This window comes from Cnephaeus nilssonii, assembly GCF_951640355.1.
Source record: "Cnephaeus nilssonii genome assembly, chromosome: 23".
Lineage (NCBI taxonomy): Eukaryota > Metazoa > Chordata > Mammalia > Chiroptera > Vespertilionidae > Cnephaeus > Cnephaeus nilssonii.
The window spans coordinates 6643301-6662953 of NC_137094.1; the positions used below are offsets into that span (position 1 = coordinate 6643301).

The 19653-nt window shown below is 48.0% G+C and overlaps 1 protein-coding gene across 3 annotated transcripts; it reads right to left on the reverse strand.

Annotated features, from left to right (window-relative positions):
- Nucleotides 1-10775: 10775 nt before the first annotated feature.
- On the reverse strand, nucleotides 10776-19451 carry ZBTB18 (zinc finger and BTB domain containing 18). Of its 3 annotated transcripts, none has more exons than XM_079763620.1 (2): nucleotides 19324-19451; nucleotides 10776-14445 (listed from the first exon to the last, which is right to left on the reverse strand). In XM_079763620.1, exon 2 carries the CDS (start codon nucleotides 14429-14431, stop codon nucleotides 12863-12865), a length of 1569 nt encoding a protein of 522 aa, XP_079619746.1. In that variant the 5' UTR covers nucleotides 14432-14445; nucleotides 19324-19451; the 3' UTR covers nucleotides 10776-12862. The 3 variants fall into 3 exon arrangements, with proteins under 3 accessions (XP_079619746.1, XP_079619747.1, XP_079619748.1); XM_079763621.1 differs by lacking the exon at nucleotides 19324-19451 and adding an exon at nucleotides 15455-19038; XM_079763622.1 differs by lacking the exon at nucleotides 19324-19451 and having other exon boundaries at nucleotides 13511-13645; nucleotides 13758-15445.
- Between the last annotated feature and the right edge of the window lie 202 nt (nucleotides 19452-19653).

Sequence of the window (19653 nt, forward strand, 5' to 3'; positions counted from 1 at the left end):
CTCCAGGGACAGGTCTGTTTCTTCTAGACTCACACGGATGTAAAAACAAAAAAAAAGAACACACACCAGGATAGCCCGAGCTGGTTTGGCTCAGTGGATAGAGCATCGGCCTGCAGACTCCAGGGTCCCGGGTTCGATTCCGGTCAAGGGCACATGCCCGGGTTGCAGGCTTGATCCCCAGGAAGGGGTGTGCAGGAGGCAGCCGATCAATGGTTCTCTGTCATCATTGATGTTTCTGTCTCTCCCCCTCTTCTCCCCTCTTTGAAATCAATAAAAAAAAAATATTTTTTTTTTATTTAAAAAGAAAAAGAAACAAGTATCCTGTCCTTGGCCCTGATCCTCTATTGGACGATAGCAGTGCCCGAGCCGTGCGGGTTTGGGAGCGGGGTGCGGAGGATGGTCGGCGTGGAGCTTTCTCCACCTCTCTCTCGTTTCACTCTCCGTCTGGTTCACGTGTCAAGCTGCTACCTGGACAGAGGTGGCAGCTCCAGACAGGCTGGCTGAGAGAGGAGAAAACCGTTCTCACTCGGGTTCTATAAATGACTCGTCTTCTCACTTTAATATCAAGGATGATATGTATTAGAGTGCACGGTTTGGGCAAGAATCAATTTGGAAGGCTGTCAAACCAAAAAACAAAACGGGCTCGTCGCTCCAAAGTAGAGAAATTCATGACATGATTTCCCTCCCATTACATCCCCCTTCACAAATGCATATGTTTTACAATATCTTTAATAATAATTATTAAACAGAGTAAAATACTTCCAAACTTGGCTCATGGCATCATTGTACTTTGAGTGGAGGGAAAGAAAAAAAAATGTCTGCGAACGCTTGTCAATATGCCACTTCCTCCTCCCCCAGCTTTTTACAGAAGCAGCCTCCAGTGCAATAATCCAAGCTGTGTTCAAGAAGTTGGCAAGGAGGTCCAATTAAATGTGGTTTTACTGTATTCTGGCGCTTGCATATCTAGTTTGCCAAGAAGTAATCTTTCACAAAAAAAAAAAAAAAAATCTGTACTGGCCCAGACGCAGCCTGGATGGTGCAATGTATCCCATAACTTTACCCCATGACTAAGATAATCATTTCTTCTTAAATAGCTGCGGAACACGCACCAGCCGCCCGTCGTATTACTATGTGAATCACAGAACGCCCTCCTTGACGGAGCCTCTTGCATTTATACACGACAAACCGAAATCCATCCGAGGAGCTCCGAGGAGTTTCATTATTCAACGCAGAAGGGGTGAGCCGGCCGCCACCCGAGCTGGCTGTGTTTATTCAGGTGCACTCCAGCCGGATTACCTGGACGAGGCTCGAAATGATCCTACTGACTATTAACGGCCGACGTGTCAAAGCCACAGTCGTGCACATTCACAGGCCCAGGTACCCGGGCCTCAGGAGGGATGCTCCCCTGAGCCTCGCCGGATCCCCGACGGGGGGGGGGGGGGGGGGGGGGGGTGTTCTGACCCTCACAGCGCCTTCCAGCTAACCAACCAAGGCTCTACGTGAGCCACCAGCCGCATCCAAAGTCCAGATGGAAGGCTGTCAACAAAGAGGCTCCTTCCGCTCGGCCTCCCGCATGACTCATCCCTGGCACCTGGCACGAGGACAGGCCCGGAGACCGCCCCACCGCGGCGGCCCCATCGCCTCAGCCCCCGTAGGTGGGGGCACAGTGCCCATCCCTCGGGTCAGCAGGGGGCGATGGGCTCAGAAGAGCCCGCGAAACCCACAACCTGGCCTTTTCTTGTAAACCGCTCATTCAGAACACACGCAGAAACGGTTAAACCAAGTCCCCTAAACCGTTCACAGCACCGCCCGCCCGTCTATGAGGAGGGCTGAGCTCCCGGCAAATGCTCCCTGCCAATGTGTGCAACGGAGCAGCTAATGTCCTTTGGACTCGTGTCTATGGCACAAGCAGAGGGAGTTGGAGGGGGGGGGGGGGCGGTGGCGGGGGAGGAAGGCTTGTTTGTTTTTGATTCTTGTTCTTTTTCTTTTTTTTAAACTTTTTAAAAAACCAAACTCTTAAATACATCAACCAAGAGGACGGTTTCACCAAACAGGTAGTGTTCAAGTCATTGCCTTAAAAAAAAAAAAAAAGCTTATGAACATGATACAATAAAAAGGAAGATGTGTGTCCTTCTATCCGGGGGAGAAAGGAGAAGGGGGAGGAATGTGGGTGAGCCAGGCACGGATGCTTTTGGGAAGTGGCATTGGGTCCAGGATCCCGGCGGACACGCTCCCTGGGGGTGCCGGGGCCTGTGACGTGGGAACGGTGGACCCGGGCAATAGTGACTCCAAGTTCCCCCGCAAGGAAGACAGCAGCGTCGCACTCCACGGCGTGGACTCCCCCACGCGCACACTCCCCCACGTGGATCGATCCGCTGTGATCCGACGTGACCACAGGCTCGCCTCGAACCACAGGTGGCTCGGAGTCACGTGACCCGGCACATCAGGGCTGTGAGTCTGAGACCGAGAGGCTCTGAGCTCTCACCTGGCACGCGCCGCCTTCTCCCAGGGAGACCGGAGCAGCTCATTTGAAATCTCTGGGGAAAGCATCTTATCCTGGGGAGGCGAGCCTGTCCGTTACCATTGTCCGTATTAATCACACCGGGTTTTATATTAGGATGTGAGAGTCATAAACTGCAGCTCTGGGTCTTGGTGTCTTCTGCCTTTAAGAGAAAACACATCTGACCCTGGCCGGTTGGGCTCGGTGGAGAGAGAGCGTCAGCCTGTGGGCCAAAGGGTCCCGGGTTCGATTCCGGTCAAGGACATGTATCTCAATTGCAGGCCCCTCCCCGGCCCGGGCCCTGGTTGGGGCGCGTGCAGGAGGCAACCAAGCTGTGTGTTTCTCTCGCATCGATGTTGCTCTCTGTCTTTCCCTCTCTCTAAAAGATCAATGGAAAAATATCCTCGGGTGAGGATTAACAAGTAAGAGAGAGAGAGAGAGAGAGAGAGAGAGAGAGAGAGAGAGAAAACATATCTGTGTCCGAATTGGGCTTGGGACTGAGATTCATCAGAGCCGAAAGGGCGGTGAGAGGCTGGTCAATAGGCACCAGAGTGTGACACCCGTTATGGGAGCCTCACACACGGAGACATGCGCACACACCTCCAAACACACACAGAGCGAGCGTGGGACCCTCTCGTCCCTGTGGCACTTGAACATCCACACGTCACGCAGAGATTGCTTCCCTCGGGGCCTACCTAACAGGGAAATAAAGCCGAGACTCTCCGTGCTCAATGAGTTTCAATCACAAAAATCACAGTGAAAGCAATCCACCTTGGTGAGAAGGAGACACCGCCTCTTGGTGTAGCAGACGATGGTAACAGTGATGTCACCGCAAATGTACACGCAGCGCTTTCCTGAAAGCTTAGGGCTCCTGCCTGTCGTGGTCACAGGACGCTAAGGAAGAGGGCGATTCTGGTCTTGCAAGGGGAGAAATGCCGGGATCAGGGTGGGGTCCCTCATGTCGCACTGGGAGACCCTCCCCAACTTCCTCATTTAAAAAAAAAATATATATATATATATATATATATATATATATATATATATATATATTTTAATTGATTTCAGAGAGGAAGGGAGAGGGAGAGATAGAAACATCAGTGATGAGAGAGAACCATGAATCGGCTGCCTCCTGCACGCCCCCCACTAGGGATCGAGCCTGCAACCCGGGACCCTTCGGTCCGCAGGCCGTCACTCTATCCACTGAGCCAAACCAGCGAGGGCCCCAACTTCCTATCGCGTCTCCTTTCCAGCACATGACACCGAGAGAGGGAGGTGAGAAGCAGCCCCCCCGCCCCCCACCACCGAGGCCGACTTCAGAGGAGGTGGGAAAAGACTCCATTCCCTCCTTCCAGCAGCACACACGTCTCCCGGCTTCTCTCCGGCTGCCACCCTCCTCGCGTTCCTGTTTCTCCTCTCTCCCTCGCACGTCCAGCCAGCGCCGGCTCTGCCAGCCTGCGGCGCCGAGCCTGCCTGCGAGGAGCAGTGCCTCGCTGTGGCTGAACAAATAACATGTTTTGGAAACCCAAGCAACCCTTTCCCGGCTGGGCTGGGCGCGGGGAGGGAGGGAGGGAGCGTCAGGCGGGAGCATCCTGCCCGGGCTGCAGCCGGAGGAGGCAGAGAGGCCGAAACCTGTGCCCTGGCGCCAGAAGAGCGTGTCCTGCTGTCATCCTTTTCCGACGCCGGCATCCCAGCCGGGAGGAGAAATAGTCTCCTTGCGACCTTTTCGGGCTCAGTTTGTAAATATACACAGTGGCCCACGCGGAGTGCGCTGATGGTCAATACGCAGAATGCAAAGGCGATCACCTGTCATCGCCAGAATGTTGATTTCAGGTGCAGACTTGGTCGACGACGCCCCCGGAGCAAGGAATTCCACTTTCGTGTGGCCCTTAAAGAGAGGCCAGCCCCGTGTCTAAAAGGATAGATGGCCACGGTTTTGGGGAATGCATGCGGTGCTTGCAAGGTCCTCCCTTACCCTGCCCAGCCCTGCACCTGCTGGGCCCCGTGTCGGATGAATGAATGACCTCGGAGCGCCCTGGCCCCGGCCTCTTGCAGCTCCACGTTGGGGTGACAGAGCTTGGTCTCTGTGGGAGGGGCATGCGACTCAGCCATCTGTGAGGGGAGGGTATCAGACACATTCAAGCGTCCTCAAACTACGGCCCGCGGGCCACATGCGGGTGTTTTTTGCCGTTTTTTTGTTTTTTTTTTTATTTCAAAATAAGATATGTGCAGTGTGCATAGGAATTTGTTCATAGTTTTTTAAAAAATATATATTTTATTGATTTTTTACAGAGAGGAAGAGAGAGGGATAGAGAGTTAGAACCATCCATGAGAGAGAAACATGGATCAGCTGCCTCCTGCACACCTCCTACTGGGGATGTGCCCGCAACCAAAAAACATGCCCTTGACCGGAATCGAACCTGGGACCCTTGAGTCTGCAGGCCGACGCTCTATCCACTGAGCCAAACCGGTTTCGGCTGTTCATAGTTTTTTTTAAACTATAGTCCGGCCCTCCAACGGTCTGAGAGACAGTGAACTGGCCCTCTGTTTAAAAAGTTTGAGGACCCCTGAATAGGTCTTCCAATAATGGCGAATAATTGGGCCATTAGATGATTACCAAATTCTGGCCATTGGATTTTTTTTGCGATTTGAATAACAAAATTAATTCATTCTTTCACAAGCAACCAGGCCAGCATGCTGATTTCAACATCCAGCCTACAGATGTAGGCTTGGGATTGTTTTTGCGTATGATGCTGAGAAGTTACGTGATTTCAGGAGAGAGGAAAAAGTACAGATGTATGATTAAATGAGAATAGCAATCTGAGGATGCGTGGCCTCCTTCTTGGAACAGACTTTGAAACAGAAACACTGTTAAACAATCATTTAAAGCCCTCCCGTGTTGGTCAAGCCTCCGAGGAGCCTGCATTTTGACTGAAGTATTATTTCTTTTTCTTTTTCTTTTCTTAAATGTATTTTATTGATTTTTTTTTACAGAGAGGAAAGGAGAGGGAGAGAGAGTTTGAAACATCGATGAGAGAGAAACATTGATCAGCTGCCTCCTGCACACTCCCTTCTGGGGATGTGCCCGCCACCAAGGTACATGCCCTTGACCGGAATCGAACCTGGGACCCTTGAGTCCACAGGCAGACGCTCTATCCACTGAGCCACACCGGTTAGGGCTGAAGTATTATTTCTACTGCAAGATAAGCATCTTTGCAAAGCAAACTGAGTTACTGGTGACAAGCCCTCCCTCCCTCCCTCCCCCTTTACACAGGATTCTAGTACAGCTCTGAGGCATCCCTCAAGTAAAATAACATATAAATAGAATGTGAGAAATCACCACATCTTCTAGACTTCACACTCAGGGATGAAAAACAAAACTCCATTGTGCCCCGACATAGCCTCTATTTTTTTTTGTTTTTTTTGTTGTTTGTTTGTTTTTCTCTCTTAACCTAAGGATTCCATCCCATTCCAAGTTGTGTATTCTAATGAGGCCCTGAAGACCTCAGCCCTTCGTCCTTGGTCCTGCTGGCTCCGGCTGCTAAACTGGGCCAATCGCAAATGTAGTTTTCATTTTCCAGTGGGTTTCGATTTTTTTCTTTTTTTGAAAATGGTAGAAACTCAGACACGAAAATCAGCACAGTTGGAGAATTCGGTTGTGTAACGGTGTCAGAACCGCTCTGCCTCAGCTGTAACCTCCTGAGATTAAAGAAGGACGCTGAGAAAAACGGAGGGCAGACTATCGAGGAGGAATTTCAGTTTGATTCGCCACAAAAATAAGAACCTGAAGGGATCTCCCATCTGCCAGCCTTCAGCTGCTTTCGGCTTGTTCCGTTGCAACATCTCGGGGATTTTTGAAGAGATCTGAAACAAATTTTGCACGAAGAAATTGCGTATCATGTCCATGCTTGGAATATAAGCCTGTCCCATCTTCTTCCTCCTGTCACACCGTTAAGAGACCCTTTTTCCCAAAGGCAGTTCTTTATAGAAATAACTTTATGAATTAGATTGTCTGGGAATATGGTTTTATGCTCAAATTTCTTCCATCTGATGAGGATTTTAAGTGACACACAGAAACTTATAAATGAGAAGAAATAGTTTTTTGGGTTTTTTTTTACACTAAATCCAACTAGTGGCTCATGAACGATAAACACTTTTCTTAAATGTTTTACTGGTCTATTATCGTACAATCGCGCTTTTCTTAAAATCGTCCTTAGAAAGCATTGTCTGTCTAGCATACATGCAATGGGCATTTCCATATGACCATACAACGCGTTCACATGATGCAGTCCCAAAGAAATGACCCGTGGAGAAGGTATAGGTCTCTTCTCAGTCTGCTTTTAAAAGCACATTTGAGGTAATCACATGGAAAGCCTAAATGCTCTGACTTTGATCAAATATCATTTCAGGGCACGAGACCTACAGAAATGTCTCTCCTAAGGCTCTCAACGGTGAAACACACACCGCATTATGATTTTTAATGCAGCGACTATGTCCTTATTTAGAATGTAAGGAAAAAAAATATGTATATATAATGTTTTTATATTGATTTAGAGAGAGAGGGAGGGAGAGGGATAGAAACATCGATGAGAGAGAGAGACATCGATCGGCTGCCTCCTGCATACCCCCCCCCCCTTCCCCAACCAGGAATTGAAACGAGGACTTCATGGTTCATGGGTTGATGCTCAACCACTGAACCACACTGGCCGAGCCAGTAACATACATGTTCAAATCATACACAGTGAAGATACATCCTGTTGAGCTGTATCATATATCAAAAGTTAGCTCTGGTTTGGCAGAACACACACATATAAGGTTATCGGTATTCTTTCAAGTTCATTATATATCCATTCTGTATTGAAACAACAAGCTCGTATCGATCCTGTAACTGATGCCAATATTCAAATACATTTTTCCATACACCACTTCATACTAACTCCCAATATGGCACACCTATGACGAACTTCAACATCTAGGCCAATAGGACTTTTAAAAACCCCTGGATAGTCGTTTGAAGCGTGTATATTGACATTTAATACAAACAACTTGATTTAATGATTAACTACAGAGATCGTAACCAACTGTAAATAAGTCATTTCCATGAACGGCCTCACTGAAACTGTTACTGACTAATGCGCTCCATGCTAAAGCCAAATTGGGTTTTCCCTCTTCTCCTGCCAAGCTAGCTAGCTAGAGAGAATGCCGCCTATAGCAAAACGCAAGCTCAACCCCGAACCCAGCCCCGGGGAAGATTGGCCAAGGCTGGGGAAGTACCTGCAAATTCAAGAAAACAATTAGTTTTGAATTTCCTGTGGACTGGTCTCCGGCGAGGAAAGTGCCAGGCTGACATAAACAATTGACAGCAAGCATCTGAGTCCATGTGAGAGCCACATCAGGAACGTTGTGAGCATCCCTCCCCAAAAATCCCATTTCTTTCAAGTACTTCAAATTTTTAGGGGGGAAAAAAATCTTGGGGCCTGAATTAACTGGATAACTAATTCAACAGTTAAGTGTAAGCAGATGCTTATAAGGTATTTGGGCTTAAAAAACGATCTTTTCAAGCTACTGTTCCATTTCTAAGACCTCACCCTTTCCTGTTACAAAGTCTTCAATTTAAAGACATCAGCTTCTTTCCCCAGAAATTACAACAACGAGTCAAGATTTCTAGGGAGTCAGTTAGCAAAAATGCCAAACGTTTGATTTTTTAAAATGTCTCTGAAATTGAATTCATATTTCTCAAAACCTCCAGTGACATCCATAAGCTCTGATTCCTTTTACAATAGTAAGAAAATCCGAGAGGGGTTGGGTTAGAAACATACACTGTTCCTTGTTATGGAACTAAATTCACTTGAATTTAGTCAAAAGATAAGTGTCCTACATCTTGGACCGCAGGATGGCATCATTTTGACCACAGGACCTCGAGCAAAGACATTTTGCCACGTTTCTGAAGGCGAAAGTAGAAAAATGTTCATCTTAAGGGACAAAATCCTACTTGTGTAATAAACTTGGACCACAGCCAAAATAAAACTCCTAAAAGCTATGTGCTTTTAAGAAAGAAATCTATTGCTTTATGTTTTAAAATGGCATCATCTCTAGCATTTTAGTGGCAAATGACTTACATGAGAAGAATTGAGCTCTTCTGTCCTGAAATTCAAAATTCACTTACTTGACTCCCTGCTCCTTATCAGCAATTTCAAACATTGCAATAATTACAACAAAAATGTGGATGAACAATCTATGAATTAAATCTAAAATTACCTGAGTTTCCCAACCAGACGCATGTAAAAGTATCCCTCATTATATTAGAAATTAAAAAAAATGTTTTAATCTCTATAGGAAGAAAATGTAGATATATAATACAGAAAATTTTGAGACTTAAAAAAAATTCTTATCTGATATAATGGGGTTTACAAAGTCTAGTTTTAGATATTTTGTGTTTTATTGATAAAACTTGGGAAAATCAAAAGTTTTTTAGTGTTTCTTCTTAGGTAAAAAACAGCTATTTTCTCTGATGATAGTTCAAAAGACTTACTTGGAAAATGAACATTTCAGCCATTTAAATGTGAGCTATTATATAATTTAATATAATGTTCACCTCTTTCAGACTTTCCAATAACCTGTTTGCAGATAATCATAAGTCTGTTAAAGAAGAAGTCTACTTGATTCACCATTAATCTGAGAGCATAATTGACTAGAAAGGAAATCCAAAACCAGTATCTTTAACATTTTCTACTTCTAGGATATTCCCCAGGGTATGCCCAGCACACAATGCTGGGCCCACAGCGATCTGGGGCTAATTGATTATCTAAAAGAAACAGATGTGAAAAGTAAATGAAACTACCTATTTAAAATACACTATGTGTCAGCCAGATGTCGGGGGGGGGGGGGGGGGAATTAATTTGGTTTCCAACTGTGGTGATTTGTGTAATTAATATTCTAGTTTTGCAAAGAATTTTTGAAATTATTTTTTCCAAATTACCTGTCAAAACATTGCTTTTGTAAGTATAGCCAGTCAAGTTTAAGATAATGCTCTTCATTTTAAATTAGATGCTACATGAGAACTTGCAACACCTTCATAAAGCTCAGAGGCACTGTCCAATTCCGACGTCCTTTTTGAATCCGCGTGTAACTGCCCAAGAAATTACTCTGTGACGCTTTTATGTGCAATGATGTTTTAATTGGTTAAAACCAAGTGTGAGTGTCATGTAATAGAAATCCTCTCTCAACAAAAAAGGGAAAAGTCGAATTCTAAATTATGATTGTGCTTTATGATGAAAGTCATTTTGGATTTCTACCCAAGGCCATCAGGGAGCTTACACAGTCAAGTTCCCGACCTCTTATACCACTTTTTTTCTATGTGAGGATGTTAACCTTACTACAGGCCACGTAATATGTATTTTAGTTTTGACAGTAAGAATGTAAAACGACGTTTTCCTCTGTATCTTTTAAGGCTGGAATTTATGGGCAATTTGACTTCAGGATTTGCAAAAATCCTCAGGTCCGTGCTGGCCCAGCTCCACTTAGGACCACACGGGACAACCCCTCGTACAGAACCACCCAGCGCATGTGAGCGCACCGTCAATTCCTTAGGTCAACCAGCAATGCTCCCGTCCTGACATGCCCAACGACACACTCAGGAAGTTGGGACCATCACAAAAATTAGGGAACAGAATACTTTAAATGATTCCCTGGACTTTATTACATTTTAAAACTTGAACTTATGAAAACCTGGGGGCTTCCGAGTTCACCCAGCCACAAAAAGGATGTATATAAGTTAATCTTGAACCATCAAATGCCTGCTAATTCAATTGCCTAGAATTCCAGTCATTAGCCAAGCAGTCTTCCAAATTAAGACATCCGGTCTCCTTCAATTTTCCACTTAAAACAGAACACAGAAGAATAGATCTGACCAATCAACTTAGGATAAAATTACCCATGAAAATGACTTATGCGCAGGGATTAGGAGCTGGGCAGCGTCTTGATGGAAAACCCTATGCGACCACTTGAGGTTTCATGGATTCACACATTTCCAGGGAATTACCTTCACATTTGTGATCGAGGTTGTAGAAAATGGGCCACACTTTTAAAATGTGCATTTAGTATTGTCTTAAATGACTAGAAGCAAAAATGTTTGCACATTTCCATTTGAGTGATTTGAAGGCATTCTAATAATTTCATAAGCTCTGAATAGAGCTGACCTTAAAAACAAAGATGCCATGTATGATACACACTTAGGGTCATGGAGTACATAATCACAATTAAAACAGCACACGAGAAACTGAGTTCATATAATTTATTGCAGTTAGCACACAGTTTAAAAATTCACCAACACACCAACAGTACAAAACTAAACAGCATTATAAGTTATTCCCCCCTCAGGAAAATAAAACATACTATGATTGTCAAAGCTAGATGTCAGTCTAAGTTTTAGAACAAAGGAAGAATGTGAAACTAAGAGGAAAAAGTAATCACTCACAATGACCACAAAAAGAAAATTCAAAAGAAAGTCCGTTTTCTCACAGACATTGATTGTCTTCTCTAAATTAATAAAAATTATTTTAACATAAACTGTATTTAAAAAAAAAAACCAAACTAGAAACTCTTCAAGTAACTAAAGATAATGCTCCAAGGCCATTTTCACAGCTTTTTTTGTTTGTTTGTTTGCTTTAAATGCCATTACAGCCAAATTAACACACATTTGACCAAATATTTCCAAAACAGTCCAGCAACACACAATGGAGTTTTCCATTCAGTATCTTAAGCACAAAAATAGGCTATGTTTACAGTAGTTAAGGCGATCAAATTTTAAACAAAAGCAATTAAAAAAAAAAAAGGGAAAAACAGCAAACGTTTTCCATGCTACTCCCATAGACCTTATTTGTAAGTGCAAGACAGGAAAACAAACACTGTGCAAAATGCTCTCGCCCCGTGCGCGGTCACCACACCGCACGCTGGGCTGCAGCCTCTGCCGCGACCACATAGTCTACTAACCCCCTCCCCACGTCAATCAAGGCAGTCCAGTCCTTTCAGCCTGGGGCTTTTTCAGTCCATAGAATCTTTTCATGAGTCGGGGGAGGGGTGGGAGGTGGGATAGGGAGGGCGGGTAAGGAAGAAGGGGAGAAAAAGGAAGGGGGAGCAAAAAAAAAAAAAAAAAAAGAATGACCTATTGTCAATTTGTGCAGTAGTTATTCTAAAGATGCTCAACTGGGTATAAATGTGTACACCTAAACTTCGAGCTGGCATGGGTTTGTGCAATCAGAAGTTTGTTATAAATGCACACTGCACATGCAAATCTTTAAGCCGTTTGTAAACATTTATATTTTCCTTGTTATGTAGCGAAGTTATCAATTTGCAGCTTAAGTTTTTATTCAGCTTAACAGTTTCAACTTAAAAACAGTGGGAAAGTCGATTTAAATTATATAAAATAAAAATAAAAACAGTGCATTTACGTTCTTCATAACACCAGGTTATTTCCCAAATGGTGCTATTTTTTTTCTAAGGAAATTAAATAATTTTAAACTCACTCGTTAAAGTTATACAATGCAAACAAAGACAAAAATATATCGAAACTCATGCATTTCTGTAGCGTTAATATTTACTCTTCAAGACTCAACTAAGAGCATCAACACAACCTGTCAAGTTCTTTGACACCCCCCCCAGCCCGTGTAATCAATTACAGTATACAATAACAGTAATTCACATTTTCAACACAGTTCAACACTGCTGAAGCTGCAATATCCTCTTCATCCCAAGCAAACCTTCACAAAGACAGCGTCCCAGTGACCCCAGTGTACGCTCATCATTTCTCTCACTGGGAACCGTCAGAAAACCAGAAGTTGCCACAGAAAGTTTTAAGTCAACTGCTTGTTTAAAAATAGATAATCCAGCATTTCAGAAATTTTCCATTTGGGTCTAAAAGCATTCAGGTTTCCAACAGCCAGAAAAGGTTCATGCAATTTGAGACATATAAAGAGGCTAATAAAACTGGAGGGAATTTCTACTTCCAAACAAAAAAAGTGGGGGAAAAAGACCTCCAGAGACAATGCAGTGTTGACAAAATGAAGCCCTATGATCGCTTCAGCGATAGGACGGTTCGTTTCAAAGGTTCTTGTTGGCTTACTTCCCCTACCCCTCAAAGAAAAACACCTCTCTATTCTCTGCCCTGCCCTAAGTTTCTTTATCAGTATGCTAAATTAGTGAGATTCTCATGCTATTCTAAAGTGCAAAAACAAGTTAATATCCCAACTTTTTAGTTCCAGGAAACAAGACTGCTTTTAGACCGTACCACAACTATATAGAGATCTATGTATATATATGTATATATATATATATATATATATATATAATTTATATATATATATAAAATTATTTCCAGAGTTCTTGCGAGCTATCTTCTAAGGTCCAGTCTCTGACAGTGGGCAAGCTCAGTGCTTCGCTTTTGACAGACAAGGAGTTCACCAACTCACAGTGGAACTTGCGGATGTGTCTGTACAGGTCCCCCGACTGCGTGAACCTGCGCTCGCACCACTTGCACGCGTGCGGCTTCTCGCGGGTGTGCACCACGGCGTGGCGGCTCAGGTTGTGCGAGTACTGGAAGCTCTTGCCGCACTGGGTGCAGGTGTAGGGCTTCTCGCCCGAGTGGGTCCTCTCGTGGCGCTTGAGCGTGTACATGCAGGAGAAGGTCTTGCCGCACAGCGAGCAGGTGGGCACGTTGACGTCGGCGGCCGGCTTGCTGCGGATGCCGTCCTGCTCGCGGAAGTGCGTGCTCAGGTGGATCTGCAGGATGTGCGGGCTGGGGAAGACCTTGTTGCACAGCGGGCACATGAAGATCTGGCCGGCCGGGCTCAGGATGTTGGAGACGTAGGGCAGCAGGCTGCTCTCCATGCCGCCCTCCACCGGCCCGCGCTCGCTCTCCGGGGTCAGCATCTCGTCGTCGCTGGCTTTGTCCTCCCGCTCGAGCTCCCGCAGGACCGAGTCCTCCCTCAGCGGAGCCAGATGGGCCGGCTCATACTGTACCCTGGTATTAGCGCCCACACTCTCTTTCCCAGTGCTATGCTCCATGTCATAGTCATTAGTGCCAACATCGCTCTCATCACAGGAGGCCTCTTTCTCCACCTTCACCTGCACCAGGTTGCTTCTCAGCACGTCCTGTGAAGAGAAATAAGAGCTGTTCAGATTTTCAACGCCCGAAAGGCTGGACTTGACAGACAGGTCCAGCACGCAGTCAACATCTGCCGCATCCCTCACGGAGGTGACAGACCTCTGGGACAAAGACTCGGTGGAGCTGCAGGGGCTGGCTACTGTTTTTCCAGCTGCTGTGGCGTGCGGCTCGGCCTCCCCGCCCGCCTGGGGGATGCCTGCTGAGTCCGAGGGCAATCGCATCCACATGGTCCCGGGCTCGCCGGCCAGGTCCCTTTTGCTGGGCAGGATGTTCAGTTTCTCGTCTTCTCCTTCATCTTCGTCACTGGGCAGGTCGCCAGCCATGTGGCTGCTGCCATCGGAGAGGCTCTCGACTTTGTCCGAGCAGCTCGAGGCGTCTTCCTCCTTCTTGGTGCTGTCGGCCTCCGTGGTGGCTTTCTCTTTCAGCTTCTTCTTGCAGACTTTGACGATGTCGTACATGTGCAGATAGCTGGCAGCTGCCAGCACGTCTTCAATGGGCAAGTCTTTGAACTGGAGTTTCCCTTCGTACATGAATTCGAGCAGGAGAGCGAAGGCCGGGGCCGTGACAATGTCGCTGTTCAGATGAACAATGTCCCTTTTGTCCAGCTGGTCCTTGTAGAAGAGGTGGAAGTACATGCTGCACGAAGCCAGCACGGCGCGGTGCGCGCGGAACTGGGCATCTCCCACCAGCACGGTGCAGTCACAAAGGAAGCCCTGGTGCCGCTGCTCGCTCAGACACTGCAGCAAATGCCTGCTGTGGTCCGGGAACTCCATGCTGTCTTCATAACCTGCGGGGAGAGACATTGCTCGTGAGAGCCACTTCACAACTTTCCACGCCAGTCCCCACACACAAAATAATAATTCGGCTTGGCAGCCGGGGTACACGTCCCTGAATTTTAATCAGGCGTCTGACCCAAAGACGACCAAATCACATGCACGCAGCCTACATGCGGGAAGAAGAGGCACGCTCTCCAGACTTCCTTCCCCCAGCCCCAGTCTGGGATGCGTCCCACCTTCCTGAACTTTCAGTCAAGTTTTCAAAGCCTTGATTTCAGGATCGTCTCTGACTGAGAATAAGGACTCAGATCCCTCTCAGAAGCGTTTAGTTAACGCTCCTCACCAAATGAAGTCCCACAAAACGTACAAAATAGCTTGAATTTCAAAGGGAACAACTCATAATGAACAAAGAGCAGTCCCAAGCACACTCTGGGAGATTCAGGAAACGTGTCTGACCATTCTTTTTTTTACTTTTGATACCTGATTGTGCTTACAAAGCACAATTCAAACATACACATTCGGTTGAATAATAATTAAAAAAAAAAACCATCATGAAATTGCATAATTAGTCCAGGAATTAGCAAACAACTTTCTTTTAAAGTCCGAGTGTTATAACAACAAAAGCCCTGCGTGTAAAAACAGATGTGAGTGCCTACGATCTCAGGTACAGCGCACATGCACGGGGCAGGAGGAGCTGAGCCAACAGATGGGAGAGATCATCTTTACTGCGGATCCATCCAAATATTTTTTTAATGAATTGAGAAAAATGGTTATTATTTCTTTGGGAAATCTGTACCTCTAGAGACTTGGGAGCCAGAAGGGCTTTATTTAACTCTGAAAAAATCTTATCTAAACTTTGATCCTTTGCAAAAGCAAGATGAGTTCCATATTCAAATTAATTCCAACTTTTAAATAAAGGCATATTATGTTCAAATGAAATTCAAAAGCTTTACAGGTTCAACATAAAAAAAGCCATCCTAGAAAAAGAGAAACTATTTTTTCCCCCTGACTCTGCCTTACCTCTGTCAACAGAAAATACTTTGTTTCAACATAACTTGATATATTTTGCTTTCCCACTGGCTTCTATTCTTTCAAACACGCATTGTTGCCCTGGTTTTCTGGTGAAGGGGGGATGAAAGGGAGGGAGAGGCAAGGCGAGGCTGTACAATGGGTCAAAATTCAACTCCTTAAAACCAAAGAAAACCCCACTTCCCCTTTCCTGTGCCAAAAGCAGGGTTCCACCCACACAGCCCAGAAAGCACAGTAGAATGGGTACACGGTCATTTCATATTTAGAAACTCCTTCCCTGCCTTTTCTACACTTTGCCCGAGGTGGGCCGAAACTTTCATCCCAACCCCAAAACCAGTCTGCAAGATGCCACTGCGGAATACACCAAGATCTACAAGACAATCACTCCCAGTGCCCCACAGCTAACATCAATCCTAATCCTTGAGAGGACTAAAAATAAAGACTGGAGGGCAGCTCACAAGGTAGCCGTGATCAAATTAGGAGGCTGAGAGGACAGAGAGGGCCGAAGAAGGAAGCTTATAAACATCTGATCCAGCTGACGGTGGCCATATGGCAGCTGCAGCCCAGATAAAGAGATTAAGAACAGAGGAGTGCGATTACAGCTGTCTGGCCAATTCAGGCAGCTCAACCCTACAAGTTCTAAATTAGTCGCTAACACAAAAACTCCTGCAAATAATTACTGTTATGCTGAAATAAAAGATCTCTTAAATATATATTGGAAAGAGAAATGAGGAAACCAAACTATTCTCCTGAGGACAAAAGTTTTCTTGTGTGTTTTTTTTTTTCCTTTTTAAAAAACCTTCGGTTTCAAAAGCACCACACAGCTGTATGTTTCAGCAGTGCTGCTGAATGTTTTTGAAGAATAAAGTTTCACAGTAGAATTAATTACACAACAACCTAGCTTCTCAACTAGAATAATCTTCTCTTGTAAGTTTGAATGTGGATTCCAGAGAGTTTACTATTTCTCCCCGACCCCAAAAGCAAAAGGAATCTAAACAGCAGTGAAAAACAACAATATAAAGCATTTTAATCCAAAGTGATCTCAAAAAGCACTATGTCAAAGCTTTTCTTAACATTTCAAAACTTGAAATATTTCTGTGTATTAAAGTTCTTTACTTGCTCAAGCAAAAGGGATAAAAATTAAAACTACCCAAGCCCCAAGACTTTCAACTCCAATAACATGTCCATTTAATGCTCCATTTCATACATTATTCCTAAACTGGATTAGAAAAGTAATGTGATTTTTTTTAAAATTAAATAAACAAAACACCCAAACACAAATATGCTCCATCTAATCTCTTGCTACTCCTACCTTTAGGACACATAAACCTGATTAAGTCCTTTCCTCGGAGGCTTGCTGGCTCCAGGTCTGTTACATCGGTGGAAAAAAAGCAGACTAAGAGAGACAGATGCAAAGTGGAGATGATGTTCGAGAGGAATGAGATACCTTCTCCACCACAGACCCGCACACACTGGCTCCCTGTCTGTGTGTTAGAATAAAAGGCTGAGGGATGGCAGGCTGTCAGCTGCTCTGACATCATGTTCAGATGGAAATGCTACCTCCAGCTGTGCTCCTTTTAATGCCATATGCTACTCCTCTACACTCCTGCCACCAGCTTTTTCTTAGGAGAACTTTTCTCTTCTGTTAGTATAAACAAAATACTTCAAAGTCTCCCCTTTTTTCCCCCAAACTTTCTAACAGCAGAAATTGAAAAACGCAGCATATGGAGTTCTGCTGTATTTATGGACTAGCAACACTTCTGTCTGAGGCTGGTGGCCGGGCGCACGGACGGACAGCACCCTCAAGCCAGGGGGCTATTCAGGAAGCCCAGGCTCGCTTTTCCCCCACTCCCACCTTTCCTTTCAAAGGCAGTCTAAGGACATTTTTAAACCAACCCCTTGGACATCTCCAGTCCCATTTCAACATCATTACGGCACCTTTTTTTTTTTTCTTTCTTTCTGCTGAGATAATGGTGCCCGTCTCAGGATGTTGGGAGACTAACCATGACTTCAGCCTGGCTCACTGTATTAGTTCACTCTTATTTAACTACTTATCTACCTACGGTGACCTTCTCAGGAAAATTTCTCACCGTCAGTTAAATGCAAATTTCAGTTTCCACTATCAACACACTGAAAGTGCACTTTCTGAAATCCTGGAAAGTGCTTCAGTTCACTGAGACCCATCAATCAAGTCAGCCACCCTGCTCCAGCCCCTTCCAATGAACGCTGCACCTGCCTATCCGCTCACAAAAAGCAGAACCTCGTCTTCCCCTCAATCTGTGTCCCATAACCACCTTTTTTGGGGGGGTGGGGTGGGGGAGTGGGGGGTCACTCTGTAATGTTTGTGATCACAAGAAAACCTTTCCAGGGAGAGCGCGTGGGGGCAGGTCTGGGAAGTTTGGGAACTTGCGAGCTGGACTGGACTTCGTGGGCCTGTCCGAATGGCTGATGAAACCGGAACGTAAGCCGGGCTGGGCGGCCGGGTGCCCCGCAAGGTGCGGCGACAGCTGTGAATGTCAAGTCCGTCCCCACGGGGGCGGCGCGGGGAGGGGAGGGGAGGGAGCCGGGCCCCGGCGCGAGCGCGGCGGCCCTGGGGGTGCTCCCCCCGCCCCCCCCCCCCCCCCCGGCTCCGTCCTCGGGAGAAAAGCCCGCCGCCGGGCTCCAGAGGGAACAAAGCCCAAAGCCCACGGCCCGGTCCTGTCCTCCTCGCCCTCCCAGAGTCACCGGCCGAACTTTCCCCAACTTCGCGATGAATGACAGAATGACGAACGCCTATTTCAGGAGGCGCTCTGCGCGGCGACATGCCTTCCCAGCCCCACACATGCCCTCGCCCCATTCCGACGGACCGGGCATTCATCAGCCCGTTTACCCAGTGGGGTGGGGGCGGGCTGACAGTTTAATGAGCCCCGAGCACCGCCGGGGGCCGGCCGGCGGCTCCCAGTCCACAAATCAACCCCTCGCGTCCAGCTACCGCGGGGCCGGGGAGCTGGGGGAGGTCGGGTTTTGTTTTTCAAAGAGGTGGGGGGACGGGGGGGAGTGGGGAGCCATGCAAATCTCCCCGTCGTGGGCTGTGCAATCAAAACACTCGGGGAAAGAGGAAGGTTCAACCACAGGGAAGGGGGTGGAGGGCGTCGAGCCGGTGCAGCAGGAAAACACCTTCCACAACAGCCGAGAAAACAGACCCGGGTCAAGGCAGCAACAAAAGAAAAGTCGTAAGAAGAAGCCGGGCGGGGTGGAGGGGGGGGGGGGGTGGAGGCGGGTGGTGGCTACCGCTTCCCCGCCGCCCCGGCCGGCCAGCCAGCCCCCGGGCCTCCCGGCAACTGCACCCGCCCGGGGGGGGGGGGGGAAGGAGGGGGGCTCCCCCGCAGCCCCTCCCCCGGGCGCCACTGCAGCTGCACCGGTCCCCGGAGCGCGGCCGTCCCGGGCGCCACTGCAGCTGCGGCGGCTCCCAAGCCCCCTCCCCCCGCCCGCCGCCCTCCGCACCCGGGAGGCGCCACCGCAGCTGCACCGGCCGGGAGCCCGCCCCGCGCCGCAGCTGCACCGGCCCGGGCGGGGGGGGGGGGGGGAAGAGCCGGGGGGGGGGGGCGCGGCGCGGAGCCGGCCAGCCCGCACCCCGCCCGACCCCGCAGCTGCAGCCCCGGCCCCGCGCCCGGGCCTCCCGCAGCTGCGCCGCCCTCCCGCCGCCCAACCGCTCCGACCGCACAAACTAACTCCACTCGCGGGGGGCGCCCCCGGCCGGCCCGCCCTCCGCCCACACCGCCCCGCCGGCCGGCCGGCCGCACAGCTGGCGCCCCCCGCCCGCCGGGGGTCGGGGCGCAGAGGGGCGCCGGGTCAGAGGCCGGGACCGGCGCGGGACTCACACGGAGCGGCCCAAGTCACCGCGTCCCCGCCGCCGCCGCCGCGTCCTCCGCCTCCGCCTGCGCCTCCCGGCCGTCGCCGCCGCCGGACTTGGTGGGCTTCCTCCTCCTCGCGCCCCCTCCCTCCCGGCCCCCCCCACCCCCCAAGCCCGGCTCCGTCGCCCGCTCCCCCTGCCCCCTCCCGCCCACCCGCCCCCGCTGGCAGCCGGAGGAGCGCGGCGGAGCGAAGAGGCCCCACTCTCAACGGCTCCCCATGGCAGCAGCCCAGCGGCGGCCGCAGCCTGCCAGACACCGCGAGGGAGCGAGCGAGGAGCGAGCGGAGCCGCCGGGCCG